The sequence below is a fragment of the Aptenodytes patagonicus genome, chromosome 1 (assembly GCF_965638725.1).
Source record: "Aptenodytes patagonicus chromosome 1, bAptPat1.pri.cur, whole genome shotgun sequence".
Classification (NCBI taxonomy): domain Eukaryota; kingdom Metazoa; phylum Chordata; class Aves; order Sphenisciformes; family Spheniscidae; genus Aptenodytes; species Aptenodytes patagonicus.
The window spans coordinates 139,213,560-139,234,855 of NC_134949.1; the positions used below are offsets into that span (position 1 = coordinate 139,213,560).

The 21,296-nt window shown below is 41.4% G+C and overlaps 1 protein-coding gene and 1 long non-coding RNA gene across 7 annotated transcripts in view; one reads left to right on the forward strand and one right to left on the reverse strand.

Annotated features, from left to right (window-relative positions):
• The window catches only part of SH3KBP1 (SH3 domain containing kinase binding protein 1), a 247,382-nt gene extending 231,191 nt beyond the window's left edge, over window positions 1-16,191 (forward strand). For all 6 annotated transcript variants that reach the window (XM_076356614.1, XM_076356599.1, XM_076356606.1 and 3 more), the window contains 5 exons: window positions 5,983-6,092; window positions 7,435-7,560; window positions 11,146-11,417; window positions 13,097-13,160; window positions 15,125-16,191. In XM_076356614.1, the coding sequence (XP_076212729.1) occupies window positions 5,983-6,092; window positions 7,435-7,560; window positions 11,146-11,417; window positions 13,097-13,160; window positions 15,125-15,166 (614 nt within the window). In that variant the 3' untranslated portion in view covers window positions 15,167-16,191. The remainder of the gene's footprint in view (window positions 1-5,982; window positions 6,093-7,434; window positions 7,561-11,145; window positions 11,418-13,096; window positions 13,161-15,124) is intronic.
• LOC143155920 (uncharacterized) lies at window positions 928-3,870 on the reverse strand. The gene is made up of 2 exons (XR_012994505.1): window positions 3,796-3,870; window positions 928-1,181 (listed from the first exon to the last, which is right to left on the reverse strand). It is a non-coding gene; the product is annotated as an uncharacterized LOC143155920 (long non-coding RNA).
• Window positions 16,192-21,296: the final 5,105 nt, after the last annotated feature.

The window sequence follows — 21,296 nt, forward strand, 5'->3', positions numbered from 1 at the left end:
GATTTAAAGAATAAGCCACAAAGAAAGAAAAATAACATATCTACTGTGGAAATGCTCAGTTAATCCACACAAGCAGCAGTTTCTGTGCTTCGCAAAAAGACTGAGCTGCACAGGCGCTTCCCACACAGAGCCAAGTGGACACATCTTTCCAATATTTTTCCTGGCTCTTTACACATTTTGCATGGTATTTATGAAAGCAGTTAATAATCTTCATCAGTGCTAACGTAAGGCACATATGCCTTCATTGATTCTTGCTGAAACATACAGTGTTGGTATGAATTTTCTTAAGAGATTCCTGAAAGCTGGTTAACGTGAGTCCATTTTTCAGTGTTTCCTCAGACTTTAATCTTGAGCATTTGCTGGTGGATCATGGAGTACTGGCTGAACCCATGTTATTAGCCGTACTCTTTTTCTGTCCCTCCCCTCAAGCCTAGTGCTAACTTGCCTGGAAGGGTAGTTAAAAATACCCTACTTGAAAATATCTAATAAACAAACAAACAAAAAAATCTTCAGTATACGGTGTTTCCTTGAGTTGTATTTGCAGTTGTTCTGGAGCTGTTACGTGCTCATATTTGCTAGGAGAGGTGATTGCTGTGCCTCTGACTGGAAGAAAAAGTGATCTAATAAGATTTGGCCCACACTAGGGAAAAAGACAGAGAATCTTTCCAGTAAAAGGTTGTAGAATGGAGTGGGTTTGTCTTTAAATCACAGGCTGTTATACTGTGAGACATTGCAATTATTTTGCCTGAAGACACAGAGTAAAAGTTGGAAAAAAGAAAATACTGGTAAATATAAGGGTTGGAAGACAAAATGTGACTCAGATAATGAAGACCAACATCTGCCTAAACCAGTTATTTCTTTCTATGCTGCTGTTCGTGCTCATTTTAATAGGGTGAAGCAAAGCAGCAGAACTACCCGACTGGGTTAAGTTGTAATATTTATGTCAGTGAATCAAAATCATCCATAAACATAGTTGTGAATTGTAATTATTGTAATCAGGGAGCTGTTAACGGTCCATTACATAAATTAATTAGGTCTCTTGCCCCGGAGGGTCCAGAAGAAGGCAGTAAACCAGAAATTTAAATCGTTCTCCATGTGTGTCAAGTTGGGGTGCTTGAAAACAGCGTATCCATTTCTTCTAGCTCAGTTTTCTTGACCTTTCAGTTCTTTCTTGGCATCTTCTGAATCGTTAAAAATAAAATCCTTATGAGGGCACTGGCAAGTGGTTAGCAAAGCTCATTATGGCAGCTTTCTACATTCAGCTATTAAAGCGATAAAAGTCAGGGTTGAGATGGGAAAAGACAATTGTATACTTTAGGAAAGGTGGCTGTCCAATGACTGTCCTGGGAGGCCAGGTGAGCTCAGCGGTTTCCCTCCAAAGCGAAGAACCACGTGGGCAGGCCTCCCCGGCACATCACTATTACACTCCTGAAGACAGTAACCCTGCAGCCAGGGAGCCATCCTGCTAAAAGTGCGTTACCCAAATCTTAAAAAAGAGTCTGCCGTTCATTATGGGTGAGATTCTGCTGTCCTGACCCTGACTGGGAGCATGGCTGTATTCCTTGAAGGGTATGACGCTGTTCAGCATGGAGAGAGCAGCAGAATCCGGGCACTTGAAGTAGTTAAAATAGTTGTGGTCTTCTGAAAATTCCCAGTAATATTTGGATTATTGTTTGAGTTGTTTTTTAATTAGTGCTATATATTGAATGGACATTAATGCAGAAGATTTCGTCTGCTGTATCTGTCTCATTTGATAGCTTTCAGGATTATTGTATTTAAAGACAGTGTATATACCATTTCACAAGCCTATTGTCACTCTTTTAAATGTATTGAAGATGATTATGAAATGAAATCTACCTCTGTGGCTTTTGTGACATTGTCTTCTTCAAATGAATTGAACGCCACCTTTGCCTCATTTCTTCCAGCCCTGCTGTATTTCTGTTCTATGAAACCTTTCCGTGAGCATTCTGAATGTGTTGATTCTGCTATTATCCATCACTTTCCATTTCAGTTGTCTCAAGGTGAAATCTCTCTGCTAATTCAAAAAGTCTTCTGTCTTCATTATGTATAAATTACTTTGCCCAAAGACTAAAAAACCTAACCGTAAGATAAAGTTGAGGCCTAGACACATTTTATGCGGGAATAGTAAACGCAAGGGAGAAAAGGGGTAAGGAAGGAAGCATAACTGTTTAACTTTTTCCTTCTGGGTTTTTTTTTGGAGGGGTTGAAGGTTGTTTTCCAGGAAGGTACAAGTCTTATGAGCTGAGAACTTTTTCCTTAAATAATTGTTTTCCTGGATCTCAGCATTTTTTAAAAAACACAATCATCATGCTTTCAATAATCATGTCTCCAAATGAACATAGCAATGGGGAAAAATCTCCTATTCTTAACTGGCTCGTAAGGATACCAGGGAAGAATTCTTGCACAGCTAACATTTTTCATATTCATTAAATATGTTTGCTCAGTAAGCCAGACATTTTATTGTGTGTACTACACACATCAGAATTACTCTGTCTTTCTCCCCATCTCATGAATTACTTCATGAATTACCAGCTTAATCAGCGAGACAGTAATAATGATGAATGCATCTGTTTATTTGTACAACAAGTGTCAACTGTTTTTTCAATTAGGGAGTGCCACTGTTAATTGAAGGGTGCCCTCGATGTTCTGTGTGTTCGATAGAACCTTCCTTACTGTTTGTTATCACTAACAGACATAGAGAAAGCTGGACCAGTGCAGAGTTCAAGTCTGTTGGATGCTGATGCTGCCTTACGGGCAATTAACATGGCTGTGAATACAGTAGACTGGACTTTATTTTTAATGACATCCCATTTGGTCCAGCTCAGGAAGGTTTTCCATTTTGCTTATTAAGTAAATTTAAGCTTCCAATTTCTGATAGGTAACTAAAATCAAATTCATCTCGGTGCGTATAATATAGTCACACCATATAACCCTTCTTTCCATTAGCAAAAAATAATCAAATAACCAGTATAAGTGAATTCATTACTGAATCTACAGTACAGATGACAGCAAGGCAGAGGTCTCTTGAGTGGCTGTGTTCCTCGTTTTCTTTACCAGTTTACTCTATGGGAATTTTCGTGAATGAATACCTCATAGGTGATGATTGTGGAAAGTGGTGATAACCTTAGATGCAGAGCAGATTTGGGAGCGAGAACCACATCTACATAAGGAGAACAAACAGGGGGGGATAAAGGGCATATGGAAATACTGGAAATGGATTTACTATTTTAGCATTGTACCAAGTGTTGTCCCTTATACTTAAATAGAATTTCATTTATAGCATCAGCTGAATGACTGTGATTTCACTAGTTTGGCAGCAGATTTTACCTGTGGAGCCTTTCCAACCTCTCTTCTGCTCTTTTTTTAAAATTCAGTGCAGGTATAGGCTGCTTTAGTTTATTTTTCGAGCTATCAGAAATGCATTCAGAAGTGGAAAAAATGGAGGATTCCCAGTATTTCTTGATAATACAAGCTTTGCACAGAAATTTTCATCTTTCATGGTATTCATAAAATGCGTGGAGCAGATTTTATCTGCAAGTGCTCATGGATCTCAAGGACACAAATTCATACACTCTGTTTATCGATACATTTTACAATTTAAACATGCATATTTGATTATTCTGATAAAACATAGAACTCTAGGTAATTATTAGTTTATTTAAGCCAAAGAAACACATTGAATTAATGCCTTCACTGTGTTTTTTATTGATTGTTTCCCATATTAGTGTAGATACTTTCTTTTGTAAGAACAGAGGAAGGGACAGTGGCACTTACCAAAGAAGCGGCAGCACAGAGAGAGGGAAGTCATGCACTGGAGCCTTCCTGGGCTGCAAGATAACTTCAGCCAGTTTGCTGCCCCCCAAAGCAGTAGTCTGCTCTTCCTCTCAGTTTTAGCAGCTTGTATCAGCCCCCTGGTACTGATACTGATCCTTCCTTCAGCACGGGTACTTGTGTGGCTGGGCACCTGCTGTTGGAAAAGGAGCTGGATTAAAACTAGCTCAGGAAAAAAAAAAGTAAAAACAGTTAAGTGGGAAAGAGTGGCTGGGACAAATGGAAGGATTCCTTCAGCCTCCATTTGTACTCATGTATGTGAGCTTCGCATGTTTGTAGACGAGTGTATATTTTTGATGGCGATATATTCTTGCTGTGCAACTTAACAAAGTAACATGGTGGTGAAAATGAAGACAATGTATTAAAATACATCACTGATTTTCTTAAGCGAGTCATTTAGCTATCTCATGCGTCAGCTTCAAACTGGATATTACTGGAAACCGGCTCTTACATTTGCATTTTTTTCCCCAAAAAATAAATTTTTATTTCCATTTCTCCTCTTCTGAAACGCTGAAGTTCTGTAGGACTCCAGATAGGTTTTGTACAGTCTGCTAATGTTAGCTCGTTTTTACTTTAAAAGCACCGTAGCCTCACCTGATATGTTGGGTACAGCTGAGGCATCGGATTGCCAAACTCCCATTGACAGACTGGGTGACCTACCTTTGGACATAGGTTGCGATAGTCAATAGAAAAACAGTGAGAGAAATATCTGGTAGAGGACAGTGGGGTCGCTGGTTATATATAGGAAGAGTTGCTCCAAAAATAGAGTAGTATTTAGAGGTGAATGACCTTAGACTATTTCAGGGCTATTGAAGGAGGTCTCTTTTTTTTTTCTTTTTTTATTTCCCAGAGATGGAAGAATATTGCTGAATAAGGAATGTCTGATCCTCTTTACTTCCTAGCTGCCAAATCATGAGTACGTGGAATCAGTTTAAGTGTCCTTCAGTGCATATAGCTTATTGCACAGGCCCATTAATTCATTTGTCTTTCTGTTGTGTAATTTTGTACAATGGTTGTAATACGGCAACAAAGCTGAATCTTCAGAGAGTCATTGTTCCATAACAGTCCTGAAAATTAAGTGCCCACTATAGGTAACTATGAACTTAAAAGCTATTCCATCCTACATGTGTGCAATGAAAAATAGTCTCTGAATAATGAATATCATTCCAGTATTTGATTCATGTCTGAAAGTAATTTGACAGAATTTTGATTTATCTTGTCTAAAGTACCTCTTGTATGTTTTCTGACTCATTTCTGCTTAACATATGCAGTAGGGCATTTTGAATTGGAGGTGAGTGAAACTGATATAAGCCATAAAAATAGATGAATGGTGTTAAGCCATTTGATTCAGGCATGTAATCACGAGCTGCGGTATTCCTTCAGCCTTCACATCGTTCTTTCACATAAACATGCTAGCACGTGGCTGGATTCAGTAAACACTTCCCCAGTGCATTTCACTAACCGTGAAGACAGTCGAGACTGCATTCGAGCAGACCTGTTTTTCTGGGCTCTGGACAGCTTCAGGAGCCTGTTGGAGTTTTTACTTACCATAACCTCTGGACTACTGGAGATATTCCTCTCACCTATAGCTACTGGAAGCTATGCTGCCTCCAGCTGCAGGTGTCCGGGAACCTGCAGATCACTTCCAGCTCGATCATTCTCATTCTGTGCTCCCCTAAGCAATTGCTGCAGGTGCAGCGCTGACAGTACAGTTCTTGAGACAACGCGTGTGCTGTCTTATGTCTCCAAATATTCAGGAAAAAAAATTACTAACCCCTTTAATAGCAAGATGGAAATTTTGAAACTGTTTGTTCCCTGCCATAGGACCCATATTGTCATTTAGCTTTCACTATGCTGAAAACAAAGCCAAAGGCTCCTCTACCCGTTCCCCCTCTGCTTTATTGTGTTTGAGATGGAAGAGTAATTGTGCTTGGCAAGGGTGACTGGATTACAGCTGCCTTTGACTTCCAGGTTTTTTTAGTGCCATCATGGTGCCTAAACGTGTGCAGAACACTGTGATGCAATGGGGAAAATGGGATTTGATTTCTTTGAAATTAGAAGAAAAATTGTGATTCTTTCCCTTTGAGGACAATTGCCAGAAAACCAAATCAATTCTATTTTATTTTTAAGACTTGGAAGGTTTTGACTCTGTAATACCAATTGCTGAGAAGCTTAATCATCCAACTACAACCAGACCAAAAGCTACTGGCAGGCGACCACCCTCCCAGTCTCTCACGTCTGTAAGTTAATTTTCCTTTTCTTTTAAAAATATTTTTTTCTGATTTTTTTCCCTCCTCCTATTTGTGTTCCCTGGTGTTTTTACTACATTCACACAGCCATTCCGTCACACGTACAGTGAGGCAGAGAGATGCAGCTCAGGAAAATTAGTGTCAAAAGGCTGCCAGTGTTTTGAATACTGATGTTTAAAACATTCCCTCCCTTACAAGATTTGTACCCCCTTATTTGTGTGCTGCCAGGTATTCCTTGCCAACCAACTTTATCAAAATCTGTGGAAAAAGCCTGTTTGTGCTAAGTATTAAGGATTTTGAAAGTGTTTCCCAAAAGAAGCATTTCCCTTGGTTTCTTTAGGACACTCTACCAGATTTTGAGGACAAACAGACCGTTGTCAGCCTTCAACAGCTCTCCTTGAGCCACCATGTGTTTCTTCTCATTAAGCTCACAACTGTAAATATAAGGGTGATTTAAATTTCACTCTAATATTTATCTTTAGACCAGTTGGTCTCATAAACCATACTTTGGAAACCACTGCTTAGTTTTTCAATGTCCTTTTCTTTGGGGTTTGGGGTTTGTTCATTTCTGTGCTTTTTGCATTCTGGAATATCAGAATGAGAGCAACTACTGATGGTTACCCGTGTTCACGTTGCTGAAGAAGAAGAAAGAGGAGGGAAACAAAAAAGGATTCTTGTGAAACTAATAGAACACACAAAAAGAAAGCTTTCAAAATTGACTGTGTGCCTAAATATAGAAACATAAAAGACAAGTCCAAAGGTCTTTCTTCCCCTGTCAAATCTATGAGGAAAGGAACAGGGGTGGAAAGAACCTTCCCTGTTCGCACCTTTACAAAGAGGCCGTGCACAAGGCAGCCCTGCAGTGCCAGCAGTGAGCACGGGCAGCAGCATGGGTCCTCTGAAGAGCAGCAAAGTGAGACCTGCACTGAGCAAAGCCGTGGCAGAGCTGCCCAGGTGGCAGAGCTGGCATCCCCACAGCACAGTACTCAGTGTCCTAGCCAAGTAAGGTGCAGCTCTTCTTGCGAACAGGAAGGTGCTTTCATCTTATGACATAATACAATGCAAAGATGTAAATGAAAGTTGAATTCGACTCTTAAGTATATCTCATTTCATAAATGCTTTGAAAGCATTCTAGCCTTGAAAACAAGACGTAAAAAAGGGGGGGGGGGTGAGGGAGAGTCCTGATTTTAAGTATTGTTACTTTGAAAATGATAACTAAAAATAAAAAAGTCATCACATAAATGCTTTTCTTTGTCCTTTGTTAAATTCTTCTACAATGAAAATACCTGCATTCTTTTTTCCTCTCTTGGGGTGTGTGTGTTTGTCTACATAGTCGTCCCTTTCAAGCCCCGATTTCTTTGACTCACCGAGTCCTGAAGAAGAGAAGGAAGAACATGGTTCCATTACACACAAAACTATTGAAGTGTCAAGGAAATCAAGAACTGTTACAATATCACAAGTAAGTTCATTGGAATATCTCTGCTTAACCTTATCACATGCATCTTCATTTTTGAAAACAGTATTCAAATATTTATTTTTAACATTTAACTCAACAATCACCTGGTAACTGGCCCTTTAAAGAAGCTTAAAATGGGAAGGGTTACTGCCGTGGTTTAACCCCAGCCGGCAACTAAGCACCACGCAGCCGCTCGCTCCCTTCCCCCCGGTGGGATGGGGGAGAGAATCAGAAGAGTAAAGGTGAGAAAACCCGTGAGTTGAGATAAAGACAGTTTAATAAGTAAAGCAAAAGCCGCGCACGCAAGCAAAGCAAAACAAGGAATTCATTCACTACTTCCCATGGGCAGGCAGGTGTTCAGCCATCCCCAGGAAAGCAGGGCTCCATCATGCATAACGGTTACTTGGGAAGACAAAATGCCATAACTCCAAACGTCCCCCCCTTCCTTCTTCTTCCTCCAGCTTTGTATGCTCAGCATGACATCACATGGTATGGAACGTTCCTTTGATCAGTTGGGGTCAGCTGTCCCGGCTGTGTCCCCTCCCAACTTCTTGTGCACCCCCAGCCTGCTCGCTGGGCCAGAAGAGACCTTGACTCTGTGTCAGCACTGCTCAGCAGTAACGAAAAACATCCCTGTGTTACCAACACTGTTTTCAGCACAAATCCAAAACACAGCCCCATACTAGCTACTATGAAGAAAATTGACTCTATCCCAGCCGAAACCAGCACAGTTACTAAAGATTGTTCTGTGTTTGAAATGCAAGTCTAAAGTAAATTGCACAGTTAAAATGTCTCCATAACCATACTGTGAAAAAATCCTTCTAGTGTAAATACATTTCACAGACTTGGAGAAGCCAGGGAAATAAATTTTAGAAACAAAGGCCCTTTCTTGCAGCTGTAAATTAAATGTATGTTAGAAGAGTCTGTGAGCAGAGAAAATAAACTCTTTGACCCACTCCAATAGTATGTGAATTTAAATTTGCAAGTATAATCACTTTTTATACTGGTATAATTGTATTCATTTTATAGGCTTGTGCCATTCTTACTGTATATTGGTAGAAAACTGTAGGATAATGGAATATTACAGAAGGAGTATGTAGATCAGGCTTTAGAGGTTGGAGCTATTTTTTAGTACATAAGGATATGTTTAATAATACAAATATTACATTCTAATACTATAACAGAAGTATTTGAAAGATGAAGTCATGCACTTCTGTGATCAAGTTATAAGGACAATGTTTTGCTATATAGCTCCCTCTTCTGGGAGCACTTGCATTAAGGAACGCTTTTGGGCCAACATTCTTAAATTATATGCTGGTATGCCAAGGATGTAGATGTTGTTCCTGTAAAACAAGATGACTGCTATCAGAAAATAGCTGCTTGAGGCTTTAATGTTGATAGCCAGTCAAGCTCTGGAATAAGGTATTCAGTGTGGATGACTGCAGTTGTGCCTTGCTCACTTGTCCCAGGTTTGAACTCGGCCTGACGTCTCTTTTCAGTCCAAAGAAAACTTGCATCTACTGATATAACTATTGTTATCCATGAAAGATCCATTTATAGGAATGCATTACTCACACATGCACACACACATATATATAAAATGTTAAAGGAATATTGTTAAGGCCATCAAGTCAAGCATTCAAGCAACTGGAAAGCAGCTTTCTTGTGATTATAACGCCATTTTTATTTCTATGGCCACACTCTTTTTTCTGCAGAACACTTTTTTTATGCGGTGCTTGCCCAGGACAGGTTCTGTGCTCAATCACACTTGTGAGGTGGGGAAGACGACTGTTTTTTGCAGAACTCGGTGGATCCTGTTCTTCCCTCCCCATCACACTTTTTCCTGATTTTCATCTGACCACTAACTTTTCTCTCAGTTACTTTGCCCAGCCAGTGCCACTGCCCCAGTCCCCAAGTCCTTACTTACAATGTCTCCTTCCGTTTCCATACCATTTTTTCTCAGTGTCTTACCCTATTTGCCATTTAACTTCAGTATCTCTTTTCCAAAGATAGACTTGGAGGGTTGCCTAGTGCTTTTTCTTACTCTTGGCCAAATCAGATTTTCAGATACTCCTAGTAGCTGTCGTATAATGCACACATTAGCATTGCCAAATAACAATATGATAAATAATTAAGACTCACCCTACTTGCCATTGTGATAACTGTCCTTGTACACTGTTCTGTGTATGCAGTGAAGTAGCTGGTCATGTATGGCAGGTGGACTTCAGTTGTTCTATGCCTTGTCTAATAAGTAGAGCACTGCAGTAGAGCACTGGATTGCAGTTCAAGAAGCATGGGATACTTCTGAGCTAGCCACATGGTTCCAGGGTAACTAGGTTAATGCCGTGTTTTTCTGTTAAGTTCCTGGAGGAAAAAAGAGCCATTGGTAGTGTTGTAGTTTAACCTCAGCTGGCAGCTAAGCACCACCCAGCCGCTCGCTCACTCCCCCCCCAGCGGGATGAGGGAGAGAATCGGAAAGGTAAACGTGAGAAAACTCGTGAGTTGAGATAAAGGCAGTTTAATAGGGAAAGCAAAAGCCGTGCACGCAAGCAAAGCAAAACAAGGAATTCATTCACTCCTTCCCATGGGCAGGCAGGTGTCCAGCCATCCCCAGGAAAGCAGGGCTCCATCACGCGTAACGGTTACTTGGGCAGACAAACGCCATCACTCCGAACGTCCCCCCCTTCCTTCTTCTTCCCCCCAGCTTTATATGCTCAGCATGATGTCATATGGTATGGAATGTCCCTTGGGCCAGTTTGGGTCAGCTGTCCTGGCTGTGCCCCCTCCCAGCTTCTTGTGCCTCTCCAGCCTTCTCAGGGGGTAGAGCATGGGAAGCTGAAAAGTCCTTGACTAGTGTAAGCACTGCTCAGCAACAACTAAAACATCGGTGTGTTATCAACATTGTTCTCACCCTAAATCCAAAACAGGTAGTTATGGGGATTCACAGAAGCTTCAGTTAACAGAGGACAGCACAGTACATTTATTTCTTATTAATATATTATCATTTTGAAGTAATGGGATTTTGTTTTTACACCATACCAACAAGTAAACTTAAGGAATATTTTTCTATTTTCGTAACGCTAAGGGCAACATGTAACACATTTTTTTAATTTTTAAAAACTGTTGGGTATTGAAGATTCCTTCAATGGTTAGTTGATGATTGTAAATTTAATCTGCAAAAAAATACAACTTGGATTCTTGGCCATGCAGTTTTGTGCTCTGCAGGAGACATCCATGGATGTAGGTATGTTCTCACAACCTTCTGAGAGAAACACTAAGCATCTTTCCCTGGTTCATTTCACTGCTAGGTCTGAGATCTTCGAAACGCATGTTGCTGACTGGTTGTAGCAACTGTGGAAAGTCTTACTGAAGCTGTCTGAACTTCTGCATCTCAACCAGAGTCCCCCTGATGTCCATTTACAAAGATAATGACTAATTGTTATATTTATCATGCTTTGGCCAAAACTGACCATTTTTGACTATGGACTTTCAACATAACTGAAGAGCAGCAAAATACTTTATATTTGTTGGAGGTCTGATTTTCATAAAGCTTTCTCCAGACATTAAATGTTATTCTTTTTGTTGCAGGTGTCTGATAATAAAGCTTCCTTGCCTCCAAAACCAGGAGGTTTGGCTACTGGCAGTAATGTACAACCATCGCTATCCCCTTCACCATCACCTGGATTTCACTCAATTGCTATGGGAACAACAGGCCACAGGTCAAATTCCCCATCCCTGTTCGGTACTGAAGGAAAGCCAAAGACTGAGTACTTGAGCCAAGGTCAGACTGCCCTGGAGGAGCTGAGAACACAAATTAAGGAGCTAAGAACCATCATTGAAACCATGAAAGACCAGCAAAAGTAAATACTGTAAATCACAACTGTAGGTGGGCTGCGGGGTGGTGGCAGTTTCTTCTTGCGCTTGCCTTCACGTATGTTACTCTGCACAGTTTGCCTTTGTGTTTGTGAGTGATTTTCGTCTACTTTCCTGACAGAAAGGAAGGTTCAGGGGTGAGAAGCTCAGGAAAAAAGACCGGCACTATCCATGTGTAACAGCTTTTCTTCCTGTGTTATGATATAAGCAGATGTTTATGGGGTGTTGAAAAAGTTAAGTTACAAGCTATAAGCAGTGAATAAGGTTCTTATGTTGTTTAATTTGCCAGTAACTATTTGGGAACTCATATGCATTGATCTTAATTAGGGGTGCATTTGTTCTAGTTGTAGTACAAATTACTACAAGTTCCTAAAATTATTAAATCAATTTGTTGCTTGACTGTTAGCACATTTTCCCAGGAAGCTCATATTACAAAAGAAGTAATTGAATTGTGATTAGGACATTTGAAGACGTTTCTGTTTATAGAATCATAGAATCATAGAATAGTTTGGGTTGGAAGGGACCTCTAATGGTCATCTAGTCCAACCCCCCTGCCGTGGGCAGGGACATCTTCAACTCGATCAGGTTGCTCAGAGCCCCGTCCAACCTGACCTGGAATGTTTCCAGGGATGGGGCATCCACCACCTCTCTGGGCAACCTCTTCCAGTGTTTCACCACCCTCAGCGTAAAAAATATCTTCCTTATATCTAGTCTAAATCTACCCCCCTTTAGTTTAAAGCCGTTATGACCCTGAATCATACTATTTTAGTGTGGAGCATCTTTATTTTCTTTAAACTGCTCATTTCTTAGGAGAAACTGGGGCTGGCATGTAGCTTTTGCTATTCCTGAGAATATTTAATGTTTTGGAAGCTAAACCTTCGCTTACATTATCAGTTGTGTGTAGCCCAGGCAGGAAAAAGAAAAGGGAAAGCAGCGTGCAGAGACTGTGGTGGAACAGAGGTGTCGGGGGAGTTTGGGAGAAGATGGTTCAGGCTGGATTTAGCCAGCAAGCCCCACAGCTTCAGCTCTTAGGCTGATCCCTGCTCCTCTGGTCTCCCCAACCCTTCTTGCAAGGGCTGCTTCCACCTACTGGTTTCTGTCTCAAGGTGAGATCACTCAGTGGGAACATGAGAAGGTGTCTGCTCCTTATAGCTATGTTCCCCTTTCTGACAAAGAAAGATGACAGCAAATTCTTATTTGGGATCATTAAGTCTTATAAATGAGGTTGAAAGTTACATTGTATTGCTGGCATAAACAGCTTTTAAGTGACTTCAGTATGTGTGATAGCATGGGCAGGATTTGTGTTACCAGTTCCTGTAACCCACCAACAGCCAATCCATCTACATTTTGGGTGGAAAAAAGGCAACTGGGTGCTGATACAGTGTTGATACAGCTTGTCCAGAGCAAAGCCTGTGGATGCGGGGCTGTTAGGAGGAAATGTATTATTCATGGGGGGGGGGGGGGGGTGTGCTGTCCTTTTGTGGAGAGTCTTACTTCTCTGTAGTATAGCATATAGCGTACAGGAGTATACTGACTTTAATTAGTTGTTCAGAGGAAAACCGGTAACTAGTGAAGCAGGGAAACTATGTCTCCAGGAGGTGATCTTTTGTATTCTACTAGTTTAATTGTTTCTATTCCAAGCTTTTTTTTTGCATTCTTTTAACAGAAAAGAGATTAAACAGTTGCTGTCTGAGTTGGATGAAGAAAAGAAGATCCGTCTACGATTGCAGGTACTTAAATTATTTTTAATGTTATGGAAGTATTGGCAGGTTTGATTTAGCCTCAGGTATGGAGCATAAAATTCTGCTAAGATACTTAGATTGCAGTGAATCAAAAACTACTAACATTTCTTAAAGGGATGTACCTGTTCCCTTCCTAGTGTTGCCAGTCTGTGTCACATGCATTGCAATACAGGGTTCTTACTGAAAAGCCTGATAATTACCTAAAAATTTATCAGCACAAGTAGACAAATTAAAAAAAACCCAAAACAATATAGGATTCAAACTATGATTTTTTTAGTCTCAGTTTTAATGGCTTGATTTTGTCACAGATGAAAATCATGTCTTTTTAAATGATTTGCTCTCTCCCAAAACTTTATATTTTGTCGTAGGCTTGTCTTAGTGTTGATATGCTTGGAATGTTATTTCATATAGCAAGATTTTTATGTCTGCTTTACAGACTGTAGTCAGGTTGTCTTTACTAAAGCATCCTAAACAATATAAAAGAAGGTGCTCTGTTTAAGAGCCCAGTTACTGCTACCATAGTTTGTGTGGTACCTTAGCTCTAGATGCTGTCGTGCCGGCTTAGTCATTTTCCAGGTAGCAGGCTGCCCTGCTAGTGCGAGAGTGGCGGAGCTGGGCCTTTGCTAGGAGCATTGACTGTGCTGCTTCGATATGGAATGACGTTGAAACTGCTTTTCTGGGTTTTGGAGGGTGATGTGCTTGATAAGGGTTTTAGCATTGATTATATTTTATATTTTTATGGTATAGGTCAGCTGTACTTTTTCTTTGTACTAGGGATAGAAAATCGAATTGTGATTTCACTGGGCTGTTCCTGCTCAGTAAAATGCTTGGGAACATGACAAAGGGTGGCAGAACTGGGGATCATCAATGTCTGTGCTCCAGGGCTGCCTAAAGGACTTTATGCATGCAACCACATAGGAGTATGGCTTCTAGTAACACACAATTAATGTTCCGCTAAAATTGAAATTTTTTCAGATAAAATCAGTGAACATTTTTAATAGTGGTTATTGATTTAGTCTAACAGACCAAACTGTTCAGAGGTCTGGATTCTGCCTCCAAGGGTGGCTTTACATCTTTATACAGAGACCCGCAGTGATGGTTTTAAAGTTATGATCTTATAGCTGGATGCTTTTACTCCAGTTCAAATGTTGCTTATACTGGTAAATGTTCAGATGCTAGCCAAGGTGGCATAATTAGCTTTACATGAAGACGAGAGTTTAACAAACAAAAGTTGCATTAGTTTAAGAGTGCTCTGATAAAGTAGCACAGCTCTCAGTGCATGTAGTAAAGAAGACTGCCTTGATGGTACGGTGCAGTTGAGCGCTGCGGGTATGTTTGAATAAACCTAATACCCCTGCCTCAGGGTTTCCGCTGTCTGTCGGAGGGGCCAAGTGTACAACTAGGGCTGATGATGGTTTCAGCCACATCCCTTTACCACACAGCTCTACATACATCAGAGGCCTTAAGGTGCCTGGACGCAAGCTTGACGGGTGTAGAAGGCAACCGCCATCCCTACAGCAAGAGCCATCCCTATAGGAGAGAGACGATGGGTTTTGCTCGTCAGCTACCAGTGCCCATTGTCAGCAGTTCAGCTTACTTGTGCCGGGTGCAAGTGCAGCAGCTGGTGCATGGACACAGTGCTAATTCTGCAAGTAATTTCTGGCAGCGAGCTGCGTGGCTTGTAAAAGTTGTAATTTAAAGAGTTTGAAAAGTCTTGTGGTACATTCAGTGACTATACTTGCCAAGCTCTGAGGGGAGGGAGCCGTGAGTGGTCATCTTATGCAGCTGAGAAGGTCACCTCAGTTCGTGAAATCTGTGGAAATAAGGGTAGTATAAAACTCGTACTCGACACCTGTGGACAAGATGGAACATGTGCTTTTCAAGCGGCACCAACTGTGCCTCTGTTAAAGCATCTAATTTCATCACAAATCTTTTTTTTTTTTAATTTTCAGATGGAAGTTAACGACATAAAGAAAGCTCTTCAATCAAAGTGAATACTTGATAGGTGGAATGTTGCATTATTCTTCATGACTGAGACTCAAATTTATGCCCCAGCCAAAATAACTTTGTGCCAAATGATTTAAGAATTGCCTCAACATCCCTTTATTTGAAGGATTAGCACAACAGTTTTTGATAGCACAACAAAAATACCAACAATGAGGACAAAATTTCCACCTGAAGCAGTGCTGTGCGGCACTAGTTGTGACTGAAATTGATCTTCTTGTGCTAAAGGCTCTCTACTTCAAGATCCTAGGTGAAATGAAAACTCAGGCAGTTTAGTCCATAGTGGTACTATTTTGATGATATTTTTCCATAAATAAAGTGTATTTCAGATTATCTGTTTACAAGCTTTATGATTTTGACTTTTGGTTTTTAATTGTCTTTTGTCACAGATTTTAAAATGTTTGTACTGCATATAGCCAGGAATGAATGTTAATGTTGGGGCTGGAGGGATAATTTTTGCTTCGAGATAGAACAGCCTACTTTTTGTTATGGTTTTCAGTTCTGTTAAATACACAATTTTATGTCCCCAAATCCCCCACAATTTAAACTTACGTTGCATACAGTAATGTATTTACAAGAAGGAAACAAACCAACAGAAATCTGGTCTTTGCAATGATTTGTGCCTTTCTTTGCCACACACTGACTGGAGCCGGTTGCAAGCCAGGTCTCCCTAATGTAGCTACCATGATGACTCCTGTCCCCAGCGTCCGGCGGAGGTCACCTTCTCAGCGTACAGCTGCTCAGTCAGTAGAGCCAGGTTTGTGCGAGGTGGCAGGACAAAAGGGCGCCGCTGAGAGCAGCTTTGTCGTGAGCAGCTGTGGCTTTTTAGCTTTCCTGGTTTTGATAGGCCTCTCCCTCAACTTGAATGTTCATCTCCGCTTGATTTTCATTAGATGATTTAAATGCCCGCCTCTGTCCCCAATTTTGCACAGAGTGAACAGAATATGCATTATTAAAGCAAAAATAAATAAAAGTAATCTATAAAACATGAATAAAAAGTTGTACTGTTTCATGCACAAGGTTCTCTATCGTGTGACATTGTTTCATTTGCTGTTTATGTGGTATTGTTTGCTACATGATGTTGTACGCTTATAGACTGATACACTTTATAGTCCTGTTTTTGCAGGAGGACTTTCATGTTATCGTTTTATTGAACCTTACTTCATTTCTTCCAGTTTCTCTGTTAGCTTTCATCCTTTCAAAATAAGGTCTCCCGTTTTTCTGTTTGTGGTTTCGTGTGTTCTTTACTAGCTGCGGAGTATCTCATACCTTGTCAGCAATCTCTGTTGAGTTTATACAAAGCATTTAAATAATGGATATTTTTGCATAGCGTGGAGTGAGCGGGTGAGTGGTATTGGTGATGCTTCAGAGTGACCAAAAAAAACCCACACAAAGGATCTATTTGTCATCTCATCAAATGCTAGAGCTGGCTCCAGCCAGCATATCCTGTATCACAGCTAACCACCCTGCCTGCCAGGAGCTGGATGAGACGTAGTGTTCAGTTGGCTGGTCACGTTCACACATGGTTGGCAGAGTTCCCATAATCTCTTTGATGTGCATAGATATATAAAATACACACTCCACCATATCCAAATCTTGCTTTATGAGTCTCAACTGGCAATACGGAACCTCACTGTTGGGATGATTTCCTCTACCACAGCATCTGCCTCTATTGTAACAGCGGTGTCTGAGAGTGAAAGATTGGGTAGTGAAACTTGAGAATTTTTTAAAAAGTCCCAATACATTGCTCAATGTACTCAAACAGAAGCACTAATAAAATATTTTATCACTGAAATGCTCTTATTTAACATTTATAAATAACAACTGCATTAAAATATTTTTGTACAAAGAATGATAGTCCCACCATAGCTTTCCAGCAATAAAGATTTCTGGATTACTTCTGTGTTTTTTGTGAAGTTAGTAGCAGAGTTAGGAGGGCTAGGAAATGAGGGATAAGGAGTAAGAATTCTGTTTGGGTTTGTAGTCACACATTTGCAACCTCTATCCAGAAAGGAACAGCTCTGGCTTCCTAACTGCATCCCTGGGAAGAGACAAACTATTGTATGGGTGGTGAATAAAGTATTGATTCCTGAGTTGTACCTCAGAAATATGAGACATCTCAGAAATGTTCCATTTTTTGCAAATGAAATTTGCACGGAGTTTCCTTATATCAGATTACATTCTTTTTTTTTTTTTCTTCTCCCGTTGAGAGGTTGACTTGTCATTTTATAAATCCGAGTTAGAAGTCCAACATACCATGCTTTGTAAAAGAAGGTTAAATCAGATTTTGTGAAAATGCTTTGTTTTGAAAGTTGATTATTCTGGGAGAAGAAAGTTTGTAGAAATACAAGCTCTTCTTGCTGCATTTCATTATAATAATAGAAAGTATTTCACATAACACATGGATTTTCCCTTTTTAAAGAGGGTCACTTATGCATTAAACCTGTGGATATAAACTGCTGCTTTTAAAAATGTTTGGGTTTATATTTAAAGAAAAACAGAAAGTGCTGGTGAGCTACAAAGTGATTTTGACGTGAAAATGGTTAAATATTGTTGTTTGAAGAGTTGTGTAAAATGACTTTTCATTAATACGCACACACCAGTCTGGTGGCAGACTTCTATTTACGTGTAGAAGTCAGGTGTGAAACATCAGGCTCTTGCCTTTGGATGATAATATTCGAGTTCTTGATTTGGAAAATTTTGGGGTTATTAAGAAAACAGTTTCATGTTCTCTTTATGTTCTTTTTTCAACTCTAAAAGGAGCAAGTATTTCTTAATGTGAGATCATAGCACTTTGCACTTAGAAAAATTCTACATGGAAATAAGATGGTAAATATTCAAAGTGTTTATTAAGTTCTTTTACTTAAATTTCATCTTCTGTTTTTCTTATTAACAATCCAATTGTAAATGAGCAAAAGGGTTAGATGAACCTGTTATGCTAACAGGTCAAAGGATTGAACACAACTATATGCAGTAAATTTTTGTTTCTAGGTGTATGATAGGCAGCTGCCCAGTAAGTTTTGTGAGCTACCTTGTGTATGAAATGTTCGTAGGAGTGCCGTACTCCGTGACAGCCAGGACTGAAATCTGCACCCGTGCAAGCAAGGGGAGAGAGCGCTGTAAAACACCCTCAGAAATTCATGTTCTGCTGAAGTTACAGAACCGTTTCACTCATCTTCTTGTGGAGTTGACTCACGTGTGAGCAGGCCCCACTCTCCCCCTGCTCACCTCTGCACCAGGCTGCCCTGCTGCAGGGGCGGCTGCCCCGGGGCCGCGGTGTTACCAGCTCCTCTGCACAGCGCCCCGTGCGTGGAGTCTGTGCCGGCACAAAAATATGTTTGCTGCTGCAGGGCTGGCGTGGCGTGAAGATGTCTGGTGTTCCTGTGAATTCCTCAGCCATGCCACATCGCGGTCGTAACTGTGCTGACAGCTCTCGCACTTTTAGCCTCGGTTTGGGGCTTTTATGCTCCTGTGGGCCTGCCTTGGGAGCAGGGGGAGGCTGCGGTCAGCGGCGTTGCAGTTCGTGGGTCCCACAAATACCTAAGCTCTGGAAGCCAAAGAGAGAGTACAGCTGGGGTGGGGGTGATGTGCAGCACTCCCGCCTGCGGGAACGGCCAGTCAGCAGTCTCTGCTGCAGCGCAAGGCCGGGAAGAGGTGTGAGGTCTCTGGTGTCCGCTTCTCCTCTGAAGAAAGGACCCTAGGGCTGGAAACAGGACAGCAGTACATTGATGAGGAAAGTGTGAAGGCTGGTTAGAGAGAAGATAACTTTCACACAGGCGGGCTGTGGTTCGAAAGGCAGGCAGGAATACTGCGTAGAAGTAGAAACCACCAACCACTCTGCAAATTCTGCATTGAGGAGGCTTTTTGACCATGTCGGGGTGGCAGCGCTGCTGGGTAACTGCAGTTCCCGTAGGCTTTGGCGAGGAGAGGGTCCTCCAAGCATTGACTTCGGTTCAGGGCAATCCTTAGGTTAAAAAGAGCCAGAGAAGGTGGAGCTGAACTCCCCACACTAAACACCGCCTACTTGTATCCATGGCTATTAATACCCTTCAGCCAGAAATTAGATTTCGCTTGGCACCTTTGGCCTCAGCTGACTCTTGAGCTGGCCTAGGGATTAGCAGCTGGTTGCGTGCACCCCGGGCCCATTCGCTCCCCGGTTCCTGCAGCTGCTTCCCTCCTCCTGCCCTCCCACCGTGGCCTCGCCACTCCAGCCATTCTTTGCCTTTGGAAAATAACCAACTTCCTTAGGTCATCAGCCCTGAAGGTGAGGGGGTGCCAGCGCTTCCCAGTCTGGAACAGAGCAGCTGAGGAAGCAAAAGACACTTTTAAATGTCCGCAGGAAGCTGTGGTGCTGTGTGCGCTGCCAGGGGATGAGCAGCCTCGGCGCCCACCAGCCTGGTGTCAGGCAGGCCAGAGCTCTGGGCCACCCTCCCCTCCACTTTCTACTCAGATAACGAAGGTTATCATCGGACCCACCCAACACGCTGTTGTTTGGTGTTAGCTCTTGTAATTAAGATGATTTCCAATCCCGTGCAGGCACAAACTTTTACAGGTAGCTAGTGTAAACAGCTGGCAGCCTCAGGAACAGATGCTTGAGAGATTTCCTTTGTGCTGCCACAGTCAGGCTTTTCTTGAACCAGCGGCGCAGTTGAGTTTCCCCTTTCAGTGCTCACAGTTCCACTATTAGACAGTGTGGGGGTCCGGAGTGCAAACAGCTAAACTAACAAAATGGCTTAATGCTCCTGGGCATTTTTTTTTTTAAAGTATTAGAAATTTAATCATATTTTTAAATGTGTTAGTACTGTAGGATGAAAAATTTCAGATGTAAATTAATTTTGTTGAAATTGTTACCCGACAAACTGGAGTGCTATCTTAGTTTATTTTAGCAAGTTAATTAACTATAATTCTAGACAAATCTCTAGAACCATGAGAATAATTGTTCTGACACATTGTAAAGGTTACAATAGGGAGGCAGGACCTAGCAATCTCTCTCAGCCCCTCAGATAAGTAGGTTTCAAACTCTCTTATCTTCCTTTGTTTATGTAGGAAAAGCAACTGGAGAATGTAGATGATGATAGTCACAAGAAAACATAATTGCCTTTTATCAGTATGATCTTAAAAGTTGTAATAGGCTGTTTCTCTTGGAGGAGAAAACTTGAAAATTAGAACAACAAAGCAAATTAGATAAGAACAACCAGGCTTCACAAGCAATTTTGAATATCAGAATGTTAAAGAAGTATCTGTTTTCAAAACTTCCTCTGGTAAAACCCCTTCACTTCACTGCACCCAGACCTGGCGTTTTCATTTGCTGTGGGAGATCAGTTTCCTCAGTACGACGAGCTCTTCCCTGCGTGCTTCATCCCAGCTAGCGAACAGCAAACGTGCTTCCTCAAAGGGGCCCATCAGGCTGCTCTTCACCTCCTTGGATAACAGCAGCGAAAAGGTTGGGATTTTGTGAGAGCACTTTTGGGGCTGCTCTTAGAGGTAGTGAAAATTAAACTGGGCAGCTGTCCCTCCTACAGGATGACCCGTCACCTGGGTTTACCCCCTTCTGGGGATGGCTTTCGTTGTGAAGGGCACATCAAGTGCAGGAGAAAGCACAGTTCACACAATCTGTGCACCGTGCTCTTTCTCCTAGCACAAAGCACCAAAAAGCAGAACAAGAGCTAAGGAAGGATAAGTAGAAAAGTAGGTGCACCTGCATGGAAATTGCTGCTGCTAGATAATTTGGCTACTCTGGGTTCAAAGATCCAAATTTACTGAGCCCCGCTGGAAGCACAGATGCAGCCATTTAGCAAATGAAAGCACAAGACAGGGGGAAACATGACATAAATTTTGAGACCCTAGCAAAAGCAGTGTTGGCTGGAGAAAGCTAGTTCATTAATGGATGACAAGTCTCTCACCGGAGGTTCAGGATGTTTGCGCTGTGATTACATAGTCGTGCCTGGCATGTGTCACTGATCTCAGGGGAAGAGAAAATTTCTGATGCTCTGACTTGAAGCACCTGTTTACCTCAGAAATGCAGCTCAGTAACCTGTGCTTGGGGAGCTCTAACACAAGGATGCCACGTTACTGCAATGGCTATGAGCTTCAACACTGGGCTTGGGCTAGTTGAGGTAT